This window comes from Fistularia commersonii, chromosome 29 (assembly GCF_037954325.1).
Source record: "Fistularia commersonii isolate RoL2024-O1a breed Wild chromosome 29, RoL_Fcom_v1.0, whole genome shotgun sequence".
NCBI lineage: Eukaryota > Metazoa > Chordata > Actinopteri > Syngnathiformes > Fistulariidae > Fistularia > Fistularia commersonii.
In genome coordinates this window covers 484,526-499,785 of record NC_141312.1, presented here as the reverse complement: position 1 = coordinate 499,785, position 15,260 = coordinate 484,526, and the positions used below count along the sequence as shown (strand labels likewise).

Below are 15,260 nucleotides of genomic sequence, written 5' to 3'. Positions count from 1 at the left end.
CACACGCCTGAATTTATTCCTGCCTCCATCAATATGGATACATGGAGGTGGAGGTCATGAGACTCACTGCCGCTGAGGAGGGTGTGGTTGGACCGGGCCCCGGATTCGAGGAGCCCTCTCACACGCACGGATGCACGCATACGCACGCACACCGCGTGACCCGGCAGAATGGTGGTGAATGATGAGATTTGGGGGGGGGGGGAGGGGGGGTCAGGTCGCTGCGTGCAGCTGCAGGAAAAAGGAGCTCACGCAGCCACGCTTTCACGCACAGGCGCGTGTGTGTGTCGTTACCGCGTGCACGCGTGCGAACCTTCGTGCGTTGCGTGCACGTTCGTGCGGGACCGGCCGTGGAGGAGGAGGAAGAGGAGGAGGAGGAGGAGGAGGAGGAGGAGGAGGGAGCCAGAGAGGAAGGAAACCAGGATCACGTCACGCAGAGCAGCGCCGGGAGGAAACGCGGACAGAAATAGCGCGGCGCGGAGTGGACGATCGTGGCCGGCCGTGGGACGGAGCGTGGGCTCGCCGTGCTTCTTGACGCGCCGACCGAAGATGATCCACTGAAGAGGAGGGGGGGTTCACGGGATTCACGGGCTTCATTTTTTTCCGTGGAGCGAGCAGCACCCCCCCCCCCCCCCTCCCACCCACCCATCCCTTCTTCCCGGAGACCCACTCGAGTGGAGCCATGGACCCGCGCGGAGCCCTCCTCCGCCCGGACGCGTCGTGACGCCGTCCCCCCCACCCGTCCCCGTCTCCCCCCCCCAGGAGCGGCGCGCATCGAGACGAACCCTCCGCGGGATTTGACGTCCGCTTCGATTTCCATTAGATTCCCGAGGGAAGCAGCGCCGCCGCCGGACCGCTAGCAGGTACGGAGCCACCGCGGGGGCGCCGGGGCGCCGGGGCCGTGCGTCCACGCGTGCGATCGCGGCATCTCTCCGCGCGAACGGCCCTCCGTGCACCCGCACGACGTGCGCGCGGAGCAGGCCTCCGCCCGCCGCCGTGCGGCGGCTCTCCCGTTTCCTGCACCCCGACATCCGGACGCTCCCCGCCCGCCGCGGCCTCCGCCCGCTCCCCCGTCTGCTCTCGCGCTTTCCCGCGGCGCGGATCCCCGCGAACGGCCGCGGGGCCGGAGCTCCGGGCCGAGCCCGGGAGGGGTGGGGTCACACGCACCGGGAGATGCACAGGAGAGCCCGGAGAAGGTCCCTCAGAGATGCATCCATCTCCAGGAGGTCTGCTCTGCTAGGCCCCTGCAGGTGGATCCACACACACACACACACACACACACACACACACACACACACACACACACTTCTGCAAAATGCATGCATCCGGGTATCCGGCTGGGCCATCCGGGCCTGACCCGGTACTTGGACCCCCGGTTCCAACCGGAGCAGCTGAGCCCGGAGAAGGAGCCGGAGACGTGATTCATGTGGTCGCAGGTCCCTCCAGGGAACACTGACCTACTGTAGATGCCTGCTCTTCCTCTGTGTGTGTGTATGTGTGTGTGTGTGTTTGGGAGTGCCGTGGTGAATCGGAGTCCCTTCACAAATGCAAATGCAGCCCGTGTGTTTGGGAAGCGGCCTGACGGCGTGACAGCAGGAACAGGAAGCGTGTCTTCCTGCTGGCGCCGTGATGCAGTGCGTATGACCCCGCTCGGCCTGCAGCCAAACAGGAAATGAGAAGCCTGCCATTCTTTACCCGCTAAGTCCACGATGAAGTTCTGCGCCCGGTGGAGCCGCCGGGGGTGTCCCGGGTCCCGGGGCCTCCGAGGGAGCGGTCGGAGGGTCTCGGCGGCTTAATCCGTCTGGATTATTCCCCCGGATAAACCAGGCGTGGCCGCGGCGGCGTAAACAGATTACAAGGTTTTTTTCTCTCCGCGGGCGTCCAGTGAACTTTGGAGATTAAATTATACCGACGATTATTATTATTAATCCTATTACCGCCCACAAACGCGGGGCAAACACATCCTCCGCCGGTGGAAGCGGGGCGATAGATGACGGTCCCTCTGCTTCCCCGGGCCGAACGCTCCGGATGTTCTTGTGGTCCCTCCCCAGGCGAACGCTTCCACGAGGCCCATCATGAGCGAGCTGGAGCAGCTCCGGCAGGAGGCCGAGCAGCTGAGGAACCAGATCCGGGTACGTCTCCGGGCTCCGCGGGGGGTTCCGCCGTTCGCCGGACCGATATGCAAGCTCACGCCTCTGTCCTCCTGTCCTGCAGGACGCCAGGAAAGCATGCGGAGACTCCACCCTGACACAGGTGAGCCGCCGAACCTCCCTCCGCTCGGACGGGTTTGGCCCCGGACGCGGCGAGAGGCCGCAGGGACTCCGGCGAGGCCTGCAAACCACAGTCATATATTTTAGTCATGTGAAACTATAAGTGGCTGCTGGGAAAATTCCTCTCCAGAACGGGTGAATATTTTTGGTATTTCTTTAAATAAAAACCCGCTTATTTTACGACGGGCGAACACATCAGACGGGTTCCTGGAGGACGAGCCCGGCTCGCCGCTTTGGGAAAACAGGGAACGTTCACGACGAGGCTGGTAAAGATGGGGAACAGCGACGGGGAACAGGTTTCAGGAGACGGACGCTCGGCCCCTCCGATCTTTAATTGTTTTCCGCGTTGATCTAGAAACGTGTCGTCACGGCCCGCGGGTCCCTCACCTCGCCGGCTCTTCTCCCGGTCCTCGGCCACCTCTGGAGGTCAGACCGTCCAGAATCGTTCAGTCGCTCATGAATGGAAGCTCGGACGTTCTGGCGCTGGACACCGCAGGCTCTCCGACGCGCCGCCTGCCCTGGACATTGCGCTCGGAGGCGTCCTGAGGTGGGGTTTGGACCAGGGACCTTCTCGCCGTGAGGGTGAAGCCCCTCTTCGGGGAAGACGTCCGCTCTAAGGCAGCGGCGCTGAAACGTCTTCATTGTGTCTGCGTTTCACCCGACCCCGTAGGTCTCGCGTTAGCCGCGGTAGAAGCTGCGTTACGTAGCTTCTGCTGAGCGGCGTCCCCGTCTGCTGATATCTACCGCTGAATTTCAGCCAGCAGAACCATCTTCCCCATGATTATTGGTGGGAGAGGTGGATCCGGGCCCGGAGGCGGCGCTGCATTCATTTCTACCAGAGTCTAGTGACGCATGAAGCCCAAAAAACATTTGTGGCTGGAGGGGATAGACTTTCCCGTCGCGGAGATCCGGTCTCGCCGGCCGACTCCCGCTTCGACCCCGGCTCCTTTTCCGAAACCAGAGCGGGACGCGGGTTTTCGCCCGCTGTCAGGCCAGTATTCCAGGTTTCATTCACTCCTGAAGTTCCCCCTGGGTTCTCCTGACAGCTTGCGAGATGCCTTCTGGAAAACGATTGTCCGGCCTCGCAAAACTGGTGAACATCCGGCAGACCGGCTCTGTCGTGCGGGAGCATCCTCGTATTCTTGTGAGGCGCCGCACGGCACGCCGCTTGTCATCAGCTCAGAGATGCACGCCAGCAAAGTTGTTTTTTTAGACGACGCCGTCGTCGAATGCTAATGGTTGGAGTCGGACGTCTTTCCCGCGCCGGCGCCGCCCGAACCCGCCTGCACGGCCGGCCCTCGGCTCGCTGGAACGGGGAGGAAATTGATCGGACCCTCGTAGCTCCTGCACATTTACAGAAGGTTATTGAACCAAATGGAACAAAGTCAGATGTAAATGCTTTCCACCCGAGAGGCCGACCCGTCTTTTGACGATATGAGGTAAGACGAGGTGTTTTGGTCGCATCTGCTTGTGCTTCTTCTTGGAAGCAGCGGAGAATCACACCGTTGATGTGAAGCGCCAGATTCGGGTTCCCGTCTGAATTCACTCTCGCTGCTGCAAGAGAAGTTCTCAATAAAACAAGTCCATCTTGCAGTTCTTCTGGACATTCAGAAAGCTATGGACGGCTTTAGAGATGCATCTGCACTTCCAGTTCCCCAATTTGGTGGCTGCAGAGCCGTGCTGGGAAGAGACACGTGAACCACCGCCTGGTTCAAACTCCATCTCCGGGTGTCCATTACTATCGTGAAAAACGGCGGGCAGCAGAGGCCCGAGAGGAAGTGACGGCCGAAGGCCGAACCAGCGTCTTCAGCGGGTCCGTGAAGGTCTCCGTGCCAGGCGGGTGCCATCCCATAATCTGCTGCCTGTGGATGAAGAGCTTCGGTTGGGGGGGATGAACTGCGGAGCGTCGGCATGGCGATGCCTCGGGTGGCACAGCGAGGTACTGCAGCGGCAGCAGCAGCAGCAGCAGCAGCAGCATCCTGTACCGTGGAGGTTCCACCCTGGAAACGCCGGATGCTGCTTTGAGCTGCTCAGACACATCGGGGTGTCGCGCTCGCCGTGGCCTCAGCCTTCTGCCGCTGGACGTTCAGAAGTGAACCGCGAGCGGGATTTCCATCTCTCCGTCTGGTCTCGCAGAACAACACCGCGGTGCTCTTGTTGATGTTTTTTAAACCTCCCCTGCTGCTGTAGATCACCGCCGGCCTGGATCCCGTGGGACGGATCCAGATGCGGACACGACGCACCCTCCGCGGCCACCTGGCCAAGATCTACGCCATGCACTGGGGCTCGGACTCAAGGTGACTCCTCGCGTTTTAAGCTTCCCGGGAAATGGACTCTTAAAGCTAATTCCCCGGTCGCTCGACGGTAATTTCCGGATTTATTTAAACGTTCTACCGTCCGAGTGCAGAAGTTCAGTTCTCTTTTTCATCTTCCCGTCGGGACGCACGGCACCGAGCCGCAGCTCCGTCGGACGAGCGTCGGTCACAGGCGTCCGCCGGGTGAAATGATGACCGTTTGACTCCGCAGGCTCCTGGTTAGCGCCTCTCAGGACGGAAAACTGATCGTCTGGGACAGCTACACCACTAATAAGGTAACCGAGATACATATTTCCGGCGGGGGCGTCGGCCGAAACCTTGAAGGGCGTCCTCCGGCTGAACCCGCGGCGTTTCTCCGAGGAACCCGGAGTCGGTGGCGATCGCCGCTATAAATATTTCCCCCCTCCCAGATCCACGCCATCCCCCTGCGCTCCTCCTGGGTGATGACCTGCGCGTACGCCCCCTCCGGGAACTACGTGGCCTGCGGAGGCCTGGACAACATCTGCTCCATCTACTGCTTGAAGACGCGTGAGGGGAACGTCAGGGTCAGCAGGGAGCTGGCCGGCCACACAGGTGAGGGGGCGCCGCCCTCAATTAGCCCGATGCGTGCGTCACTCAAACCCGGGGGGCCGGGGAGGCCGGGGGGGTCCGGGGGGGTCCGGGTCCCAAACCGCAGAGCGAAGAGCGAGGATTTAATTTACCCGGCTAATGAGACGCGTTCTTGATGAGGCGGCGCCGAGGTGTCACCGGTCCGTGGGCTCCTCCTCGCCGCCCGCCGGGCGGGGCTTCGGCCTGCGACGCCGGGTTCGGGCCGGTGCGCTCGACACGCGGGCCGGCGAAAGTGTGAATTTTAAAAGTATTTGCATATGAATGCGTTCTAGCGCTCGGCGGGGCGAAGGGGAAGGGGGACAAAGACCGACACACATGACAAAGTATTTCTGTGCTTCTTTCTCGGCCCGTCACAAGACACAGATGTGGGGGAGGGCGGGGGAGGGGGGGGGGGGGGGGGGCTCCGAGACCATTTCCAGAAATAAAATAATACACTCGACTGTTTTCCAAATCATAACGAAATGCCATGTTTATGCTGGCGGAAGACGGCTGCAAATTCGCAAGTCATCGCCGGCGGGGACGCCGACGGGCAGAGACGACCTGGAACCTTTGCGGCAATTAGGAATTATTGATCGCTCGCCCCGTCGATGTATTTGTTACATGGAAGATAGCGATCCGAAGAGTGGAAATGAAAAAGAGTTCTGTGAAGCGGCTTCCCGTCTCCGGTCTGTAACAGAGAACCTTTGTGGTTCCAGGAGAAGTAAGATCTGGCAAAACAGGCTGCATCTTATTATCCACCGGGCTCTTACGTAAGAGCGTGATTTCCACTGAGGATGGCTAGTTTCTGGGGTTTTTTTTTCTAACTCTTCATTCCAACCGTTTAGTTTTGACCTTTCCGGCGTAAAGCTCGGTCCCCAGAGGCGTGTCTCTGCCGTCCTGTTTTATCGGAGGTGCTTCGGTTCGCGTGTGACGTCTCCTCGGGCCGCGGGTGTTTTCCAGACGTTCGGCGCGGCTCGAGAAACCACGTTATTCCATCGCCGTCGTAGCGACTCGGCAAGCCGGCGGAATTATACCGCAAACGTCCAGGAGACCCGCGCTTTGCGTCAGGAAACGACTGGAAAATCACAGCGGCCGGCGCGTCGGCGACACGTCCGGGTCGTATCGGAAAGCGGGACGTTCTTTGACTTCCAGTAACTTTGACAGGACTTTGGAAAGTCCTGCTTGCGCCGGAACCGTCGCAAAAGACTTTTCTTTTCAACAAGTAAACTGAAAAGCGACGGTATTCGAGCGACGCTTTTGTAAAAGTACCCGCCTTTGTTTCCGCCAGGCTACCTGTCCTGCTGCCGCTTCATCGATGACAATCAGATCATCACCAGTTCAGGAGACACCACGTGGTAGGTCCTCAGCGCCGGGGGTCGGGTGGAGGGATCTGACGCGGCCGCCGTCTGACGCCGCCTGTCCCGCCGCAGCGCACTGTGGGACATCGAGACGAGTCAGCAGACCACGGTGTTCTCGGGCCACAGCGGCGACGTGATGAGCCTCTCCCTGGCGCCCGACCTCCGCACCTTCGTGTCGGGCGCCTGCGACGCCTCCGTCAAGCTGTGGGACATCAGGGACAGCATGTGCAGGCAGACCTTCACCGGCCACGAGTCGGACATCAACGCCATCTGCGTGAGTCATCGGATCTCCGACCCTCCGCGCGTCTTTCGGCCAACGCGACGTCACCGGCCGCCATCCAAACACGTAGCAGGGCAGTTCTTCTTCGACGCGTTCGCTCCGGCAAGTCAGGAGAATACGTTTACAAACACACGACAATCACGTTCGAGAGAATCCCGTCAAACGTAAACAGACACTAATCCAGTGTTTTCAGAGTTTACACTCAGACTGGCAAAATGAGAAATTAGCTGAAAAGAAGCGTAAAGATGAGGAAGTGGGTGAGTCACAAGGCAAGTATTATTTATGTTAAATATCTGACGTGACTTCAGGCCGCGGCAGAAAAAGCTTCATATTCTGTGAGAGGCAGGAAGTGACCCCACCTTCCTCCCTCCTTCCTTCACTCCCAGCCCACATTCACTCATTCACTCATTCACACACTCATCCATCCATCCATTCCTCGCTCCGCACCCCTGCTGTGATTGGCCGAGAGGCGGGTCGCCATCCACCCGTGTGGCAGGTCGGGGTCTCCGGTCAACCTCCGCCGTGCGCTTGGACCGCGGGAGGAACCCCACGCCGACACGGGGAGAACATGGAGACGCCACACTGAGAGGCAGCAAGCGGGGAGCGTCTGGCTGCCATTGGCTGCCGGGGGGCCGGGGGGCGGGGCTAACGCCTCAGATGTTTACCCAGCTTTATATAAAAGCATCTGCTAAATGTAACATTTGAGTCCATTAATGACCTTTAAGTCCCGTCTTGTATCCAGACAATAAATTTGATTTTGTTTTGATTGGATTTGGATGAGGGATTTAAAGGCACAGCAACCCAGGACAGCGTGACATGGAAAAACACGCCCACAGGACGCCACCTGAAGGCAGCGCCGACGCACTTCTATGCAAAGCGGCCCTCGATGGAAAAACCTACACAAACGTCAGGGGAAATGCAATCAAACAAAAAACACGGCGGGCTATTAGTCACCCTCGGCACCCCCCCGCCCCCGTCCAGACTCGACATCTGGCAGGTTCAGGGAGGAGATAAAGAGCCTCGGACTTGGTAGCAAATAACACACACTTTTACTTTAGCTCGAGAGTTCACTCTCAGACGTTGGGCTCACCCGTCGAGGGCTTCAGTTCCCCGGAAATCTGCAGAAAGTCTTCATAAACATAGCGTGACAAATGAAAGTGGAAGATGAAGGACCTCCTGAAGGTTGAGCTCAGAAGCTGCTGCGGGATGAACGAGATCCTCGCTCAGCACCACCTTTGGACGTCCACCTCCACCCTGCGCTGCCGTGACAGGATTCCATATCCGGGGCCTCCGACACCTTCGCTCTAACTCACCCTCCTTCTCCTCCTCCTCCTCCTCCTCCTCAGTTCTTTCCCAACGGCAGCGCCTTCGCCACCGGCTCGGACGACGCCACCTGCAGGCTGTTCGACCTGCGCGCCGACCAGGAGCTCAGCCTCTACTGCCACGACAACATCATCTGCGGCATCACCTCGGTGGCTTTCTCCCGCTCGGGCCGCCTGCTGCTCGCCGGCTACGACGACTTCAACTGCAACATCTGGGACGCCATGAAGGGAGACAGGGCAGGTGGGCGGCGAGGAGACGGACCCGGCTGGCGTTAGCGTGCGGCTGCCGTCACTGCGAAGGAGGGACGTTTCGAACAGCCGGAGATCTCGGTTTGTTCTCCGGCGGTTCGAGCGTCTCTCGGCAGGCCGGACGAACCGACCGGAGGCCGCGGACGGAACCACGGGCGGTCGTAGGACGAGAGCGACCGACGTGTTAGAACGTTACGCCACGTTTAGATCTTAGGTTTGGCGTTTTACCCTTAGAGACACAACATCTGAACTCAATCATCACATTACACGAGCGCCTCGCTGGGGTTTATCGTTTGTTATGACAAACAATAAATGATACATTTAGCAGTTTTATGTAACGGCCACAAGTCGATGTGAAAAAAAACCTCGGCGTCGCCGCGCGACAGTCGGTTTAAGAAAACGGAATATGACGGGCCGGTAGAGGGAAAGCGGAGCTCGATGACAGACTTTCCGGTGAATTCACACATTCCTCTTCCAGCCAGATTTGATGTTCACAGCCCTATTTTGTAAAACGTTCAAATCTTTGGGCAAACGGCTCACCCCGTGTTATGAGTTAAAGCGCTCACAAACACTGGATCACTGTGTTCTGTGTGGTTTTAACAAGTTTCAGCTCAGTCTGAAGAGCAAAACACTCAAATACAAACAAGTCTTCTTTTGTTCCTTCGCAACCCTCCTGCAGGAGTCCTGGCCGGCCATGACAATCGTGTGAGCTGTCTGGGTGTGACGGATGATGGCATGGCGGTGTGCACCGGGTCCTGGGACAGCTTCCTCAAGATCTGGAACTGACCGGTTTCGTGAGCCGCGCACGCGAAACGGAAAACACACATGTTCTACAAGCGCCGCTCACACCGCGGGACAAGTTTGGCACCCTGTATTCACACTGTATGTAAGACCCGACTGACAAACTGACACATTGTACTGTACATAATATATAGTATGACTTAGTTTACACCCACACACATCACACTGTATGCAGGACTACACACACACACACACACACACACACACACACACACACACACACACACACACACACACACACCAGACCCCAACACGTGCTCACCATACCTGCAGCTGATTTAAGTGCACAGCAGCAAAGCTACAATACTGCACGCACACACGCACGCTCACGCACGCACGCACACACACACACACACACACACAAACACACAGACGGACACACACACACACACACACACACACACACACACACATAGATACTCTGTAAAAATGTCAAATTGTGACCAAATACAGTTGAATCTTCAGCTTCTCTAATGAAAACACAAACGCCACTATTACCTGAAGCCTTTAGACATCTAACACGCCCCCCCCAAACACACACACACACACACACACACACATACTACATAAACACGCACGCGCGTTTCCCTGAGAGACAACGCTCCTCTGGTTAAGCCGGGGAGAAGACGTTATCGGACAATTCTGTCTTTGTTTACAATGAAGTCCAAAATGCACTTCAGACAAAATTTTTTTCTTTTTTTTTCCGTGCTATTTTTGTCTCGGTACCACATGTATTTCAACAAGGGTTATGTGAAGGAAGAAAACCACGTGAGTCCACTGACACCGAAAAGAAGAAGAAGACGAAGACGAAGACGAAGAGTATCGCTGACAGACAGGAAGGACCGATCATCGGGTCCCGGGAAAATGTCAAGTCTTGTTTTTATTTGTCTGGGAAACACCAGGTGGTTGTGTTTTTCTAGCTGCGCGCCCCTCATGTAGTGCATCTGTTCTACAGGTTTTAATTTGATTTTCTACTTCTCTTCATGTTATCCCTGTGTGCCTCAGATACACTTTAATGATTATTAATAGAGAATATTGATACCGTTAAATTAAGTAAAAAGACTCAGAAGGTGGCTGACAAAAAAAAATGAAATAAAATAAAAGCATTTTAAGACGCATCTCAATAAAGCAGGAGCCAGTATCCGAACTGTGACTCTGTCAATGTATTATCTGGAAATGATGATGGTATGATTATACATGATATTAATAAATAATAGCCTCTCCTGCCACTTACTGTGCCTTCTTTTCTCGTACATTTTACTCAAGGAAGTCGTGCAGAAGAGCGTCCGATACAGCCGCCTTTAGCGTTTCGAGGTGCAGGTCGGATTAGTAAAGATACCGAGTGGTTTTCTTTGCAGCGAACACACAGTGTGGAGAAGGAGAGCGGCATCTCCAAGGTTGCTTGACAGCGGGACAAAAACTGCTAACGTTAGCATTTAGCATCTGTACTATCCGGTTTTATGGAGTGAGAACTTGCACCTAAAATGTACTTCCACCCCCAACGCTGTTCATCAGGCTTAGCTAGTATACCGCTAAAGTCTAATCTACCGCTAGTGTCGACGTCCCCTGAGGGTCGCAGCATCAGCTAGCCGACTGCTAAAGATAGCAGAGCCCAGATAGCTCGGTCAGTAGAGCATCAGACTTTTAATCTGAGGGTCCAGGGTTAGCTTCTGTTCGAGCGCGCGTCCTTTAACTGGTAGCCAAAACGCTTATCTTCAAGATGGCTATTTGGTTGAGTGGTCGCTTCTGACTATTGATACTTCGGATCTTCGTTGACTAAACTGCACTTTTTGTAAGTTGCTTTGGATAAAAGCGGCTGCAAATTGTGATGTAAAAGTGTTCATTAATAACAGCTGACGTTAACTACCCTTGGGTTAACATCAAGGCAAGCTACTATATTGCTAATGGCGACATACCTTTGGGGTTGCTTCAGGGTTAGCGTATCTACCGCTAATGTTGGCATACGCCAGGTGTCACATCAGGATTAGCTAACCAACTGCTGAAGTCAGCATTAGCTTGTTGCTAACGTTCATCGTCCTCGGAGGTAACTTCAGGGGTTGCTAATCGACTACTAAAGTTAGCGTTAGCCAATCTACCGCTCCGGTTGACAATCGGAACTATTGCTAACTTCATGGTTAGCATATGTACTAGTAGTGCTGGAATGTAAACCTAAACTATATCACCGGCATTTAGTTTTGTTTCCGGCTCACTTGTCTGAAAGATTCTTGCCGGTCCAGGGAACGAAAAAGAAATAAAAAAGAAATGAAAAAGACGGGCGTCATTAGACACCAAAGTTGGCGCGGATGTTTCCAGCACAGCAACACGTCCTGCTGCTGGACCTGGAGAGCTCAGAGAAGCCCCGGGCCTTCCTGTAGAAGTCACAGTTCATGTTTTAATTTCAACTCATTGAAATGATCTTTCTTTTATGATTTTATATCGAAGAGCGAGCTCAATAAACTCTTTAGGCGTCAATATCCTAGCATGTGTTCTGCTCACCGTCAAAACTAGCATTGCTACTGGTGAGATGAGGAGTTAGCGGAGGAGGAAGATAACCCATTTTATTTATTTGGGATTTGAAAAGCTTTTTGAATACTTGTCATTTCCTTTAAAAGTTTAGCAGAAACAGAAAATTTGTTTTTGCAGTAATCCTGATTCCTCAGTACTGTAAGTGTTATGTTAGCAGCTGTAGTACAAGCATAAAACTGAACTTGAGTCAGTGTTAACTTTAACTTGTGTTGCATCGGCCCAGAATTCCACGATGCAGTTGGTTAGATCGATGATGTGAACCAACACTAATGTCGACCTACGACTATAAATACCACCATTATTTCCTGTGAAAGTGAAACCAGCAGCATCACATGCTTCTCTCAGGAAGGTGGAAAACAAACCAAATGAATTCAAATGAGAAATCAGACCTCAAGAATAGATTTTTAGAAAAGTAACCCGATGGATTTGAATTTTCTTAATGGTTGACAGGATGAGGACCCACAGTGCTTCTTTAGATGGATCCGGAGAAGTTCTTTCACTGTAATGTCTGGATATCTCCACCCGTCCACCCGTCCATCTTCTGCTGCTTGTCCAGGGTCGGGTCTCGGGGTCTCGGGGTCAGCGGCCCGAGCGAAGGCCCGGCCTCCCCTCTCCTGCTGGGTCTTCAGGGGGGTCGAGAGGCGGTCCCGGGCCGGCGTGGATCTTCTGCCGCCCCTCCTGGAACACCTGGCTGGATGAGGAGGCACGCTGACCGGAGGCAGCCTCCTCATCAGACCCTCTGAGGCTTCATGCGGTTCAAGCTGAAGTCACAATACACACGACGGATTTAATCTTCAATATTTGGTCACTTATTTGGTCGGTGCCGAAACCCGAGATGCAGTTTGGTGCGCGGCGGCCCTTCAGCACCGCCCGGTGGCCAGAGGCGGGACTTCACGTCCGAGCCGCCGCAGAATCCATTTCCTTCGGAAACCAAACAAAAGCCAGCGAGAGCAACGTGAGATCGAGGAGTTTTATTTTTCAAACCATTCGGTATTAAGACATGAATTCATTCAACACAATCTTTTGAAAGTTTTTAATCAGCCTAAGAAATACAATCTGGAGTTAACCTCTCACAAAGAACACAGACTCGCACTCACACACACTAAAACATTGCAAAGATGTTTACATGTTAAGAAAACAAAGTTATCGGAAAAGTAACGCGTTTTAGTGTTTCCGAGCGCCCGGCTTGAGTCGCCTCGCTCCTGCGGCGGCTAACCATTAGAATTGAATGCACGAGCGATGAGTCTCACTTCGTCAGTTCATCAATATTTCATGTTCATAAAAGGCAATTTCTGGGCTTTTGTAAGCAAAACGAGAGGAAGCGTCACACCAGCTGATTGTGTTAAACCGACAGAGAGAAAGCAGTTATTTTCTTGTGATCGCACGCAAAAATTAAAAGAGAGCAAGAGTTTCCCTAAGAAGCGACACGCAAACCGGCCTACATTCAGTCTGCCGAAGGCCGCCGGAGACGCTCGTCCTTCCGCTTCCGCCCGGAACCGCCGCCGCCGTTTGTTTGTTCAAATGCTTGTATTGCTCATAAAACAAAACAAAGGAGAGATCTCTCTCTGGGCGTCTCGGCCGACTCGCGCAAACAGCGGATCCCGTCGACGCTCGGACGCAACGTCGACGCTGAGCTTCGGGGCGTTTTAATGGCTCTTGGCAGCGAACGGCGACCGGCGGCCCGCGGGGGAAACCAGCTCGGCACTCAAACACCGGCCCGGGGGTGACGTCCGGCAAAAGGCCGACTTTGGACTCGGATGCGGCCGCCTCGCTGTAAATAAGGACAATTTTTCCCACAGCTGCACCTGAACTCATCTTTCAGGAGCGCTACTTTTCCTTTTCCTCCCGTTTTGTAAGTTACAACCCGATTCCACGTCAACGACTTATTCCTCCTTATTTTAGCGAGCACTGGGCTGCTCCTGTACCCGTCACTGCCTTCTCAGGGTGGAGCTCAGCAGAACGCCGGTCAGCTCACCTCCACCCGAACATCTCGAAGTCCTCTGGGAGTGTTTTTGGAGAAGAGCTGCGAGGCAGATGTTCTGAGACATGGCGGTGGAAGGCAGGAGGTCTTCACCTCTCATTATCTGCTCATGTTACTAAGCAACACATCAGGGCTACAAACAAAACTGCAGAGGGAACGTTTAACCTTCACTCCATGCTGACTCTGTGTGTGTGTGTGTGTGTGTGTGTGTGTGTGTCAAGTGTCAAATGAATAAAATTGAACTTCACGTATTTTCATTGAAAGCTGCAGACTTGAGGAGCTCAGTAGAGGGTAAAGCTAACTCCTGTGATGGCGCCCCGAGGCGGCCATATTTGTAGTTTATTTCACTCGATGCCACAAATGCAAACAGCCTCCTCCCTTTGATTCATTTCTCTGGTATTTGTCTCGGTGTGAGGATGCACACCGTTCCCCCGGCGATGCCAAGAGCCAATAAACCGCCTAACGTCAATAAAAAAATATGACGTTAACTTACAAAGAAGAGGTCACTAAAAACTAAAGTATTCCATCATACCGAAGCAAATAATTCTATATTTTGATTGATTTCTATCCTTTGGTTTTAATGTCATTAGGATATAATTTGGAGGGTGGCTCTCCTCTCCCAAGAACCGTCCTGACCTCTGACCTCTGACCCCTGAACCCGGTGCGAGCCTCCGTCGCTGCGGCCTCTGCCCATAAATACATTGTGCTTTGAATAATAGAGCGCTATACTTTTTCATATAAATACAAATCTGTCTCTGAAGATGTACATTCACGGTTATTTCTCAATAAAGACTCATTTACACTTTTATATATTTATTTATAAAATATGCTTCTCAGAATATATCAAGCTACTGCTCCCCGTGACGTGATTACACCGTTATCTAAGCGTTGGTTTGCTGCGGGAATAAATGTTTAGTGAGCGACGTCACGCACCGACTCCGACCTTCCCTCCGACGTATGGCTTTTCCGTTCCGCTCCCGCCGCCTCGGACCGCGCGGAAAGGAAATTCACTAATCTGCCTCTTTATTGCGAATCGTTTTCCCCCCGTAATTTACCTCCGGTTGGGCGTGTCTGAGGGGCTTTTACTTAAGTGCACTTTACGGGCGGATGATGTTCATCGCAAGGGGCCGAATTGGCGTGGGATCTTCTCCTCGGTGGGATTTCAAGTAGGATTCGTGTGCGTGGAAAGGTGGTGTAAAGAGTCCGTTCCCCGTAACCTCTCGCCTTTCCAAATCAAAGGCACTGCTTAAACTGTAAACATGGCAGATAGGTGATAAATAATGACGCGGTCCTAAATCTTTTGTTTTCTGAATGTACTCCATGGCACACAAGATTAAAAATAAGAAAATCAACAAGGTCTGAGGGTGGAGGCGAACCAGGACACAGTCCTAGAACTCTGCGACTGGAGGTCTGACATGCAAAGTGAAGCACCTGCAGGAGGCGGCCGTGCCGACTTGGACGTGTCCGAGTGCTTTCCATTCATAGTTTATCTACTATCTCTCTGCAAGGTGAACCTTCTCTCTCCTTCCTCTTTGATTGAACGCTCCCGGCCCTGATCCCTCACTGCTTCTCA

General features: G+C 54.1%; 1 protein-coding gene across 2 annotated transcripts; it reads left to right on the top strand.

Annotated features, from left to right (window-relative positions):
• Nucleotides 1-389: 389 nt before the first annotated feature.
• gnb2 (guanine nucleotide binding protein (G protein), beta polypeptide 2) lies at nucleotides 390-10,409 on the top strand. 2 transcript variants are annotated; one of them, XM_086177206.1, is made up of 10 exons: nucleotides 390-860; nucleotides 2,049-2,129; nucleotides 2,212-2,250; nucleotides 4,458-4,564; nucleotides 4,794-4,857; nucleotides 4,993-5,155; nucleotides 6,459-6,525; nucleotides 6,601-6,802; nucleotides 8,155-8,371; nucleotides 9,059-10,409. In XM_086177206.1, the coding sequence occupies exons 2-10, from the start codon at nucleotides 2,073-2,075 to the stop codon at nucleotides 9,163-9,165; spliced, it is 1,023 nt and encodes a 340-aa protein (XP_086033332.1). In that variant the 5' UTR covers nucleotides 390-860; nucleotides 2,049-2,072; the 3' UTR covers nucleotides 9,166-10,409. The 2 variants fall into 2 exon arrangements, with proteins under 2 accessions (XP_086033332.1, XP_086033333.1); XM_086177207.1 differs by lacking the exon at nucleotides 390-860 and having other exon boundaries at nucleotides 1,480-2,129.
• The last annotated feature ends 4,851 nt before the right edge of the window (nucleotides 10,410-15,260 follow it).

Excerpts from the sequence above, each read along its gene's own strand:
- gnb2 (XM_086177206.1), top strand. The coding sequence starts at position 2,073 with ATGAGCGAGCTGGAGCAGCTCCGGCAGGAGGCCGAGCAGCTGAGGAAC. Across the intron at positions 2,130-2,211 it reads AGCTGAGGAACCAGATCCGG|GACGCCAGGAAAGCATGCGG; the intron begins GTACGTCTCCGG and ends CCTGTCCTGCAG. Across the intron at positions 5,156-6,458 it reads GGAGCTGGCCGGCCACACAG|GCTACCTGTCCTGCTGCCGC; the intron begins GTGAGGGGGCGC and ends TGTTTCCGCCAG.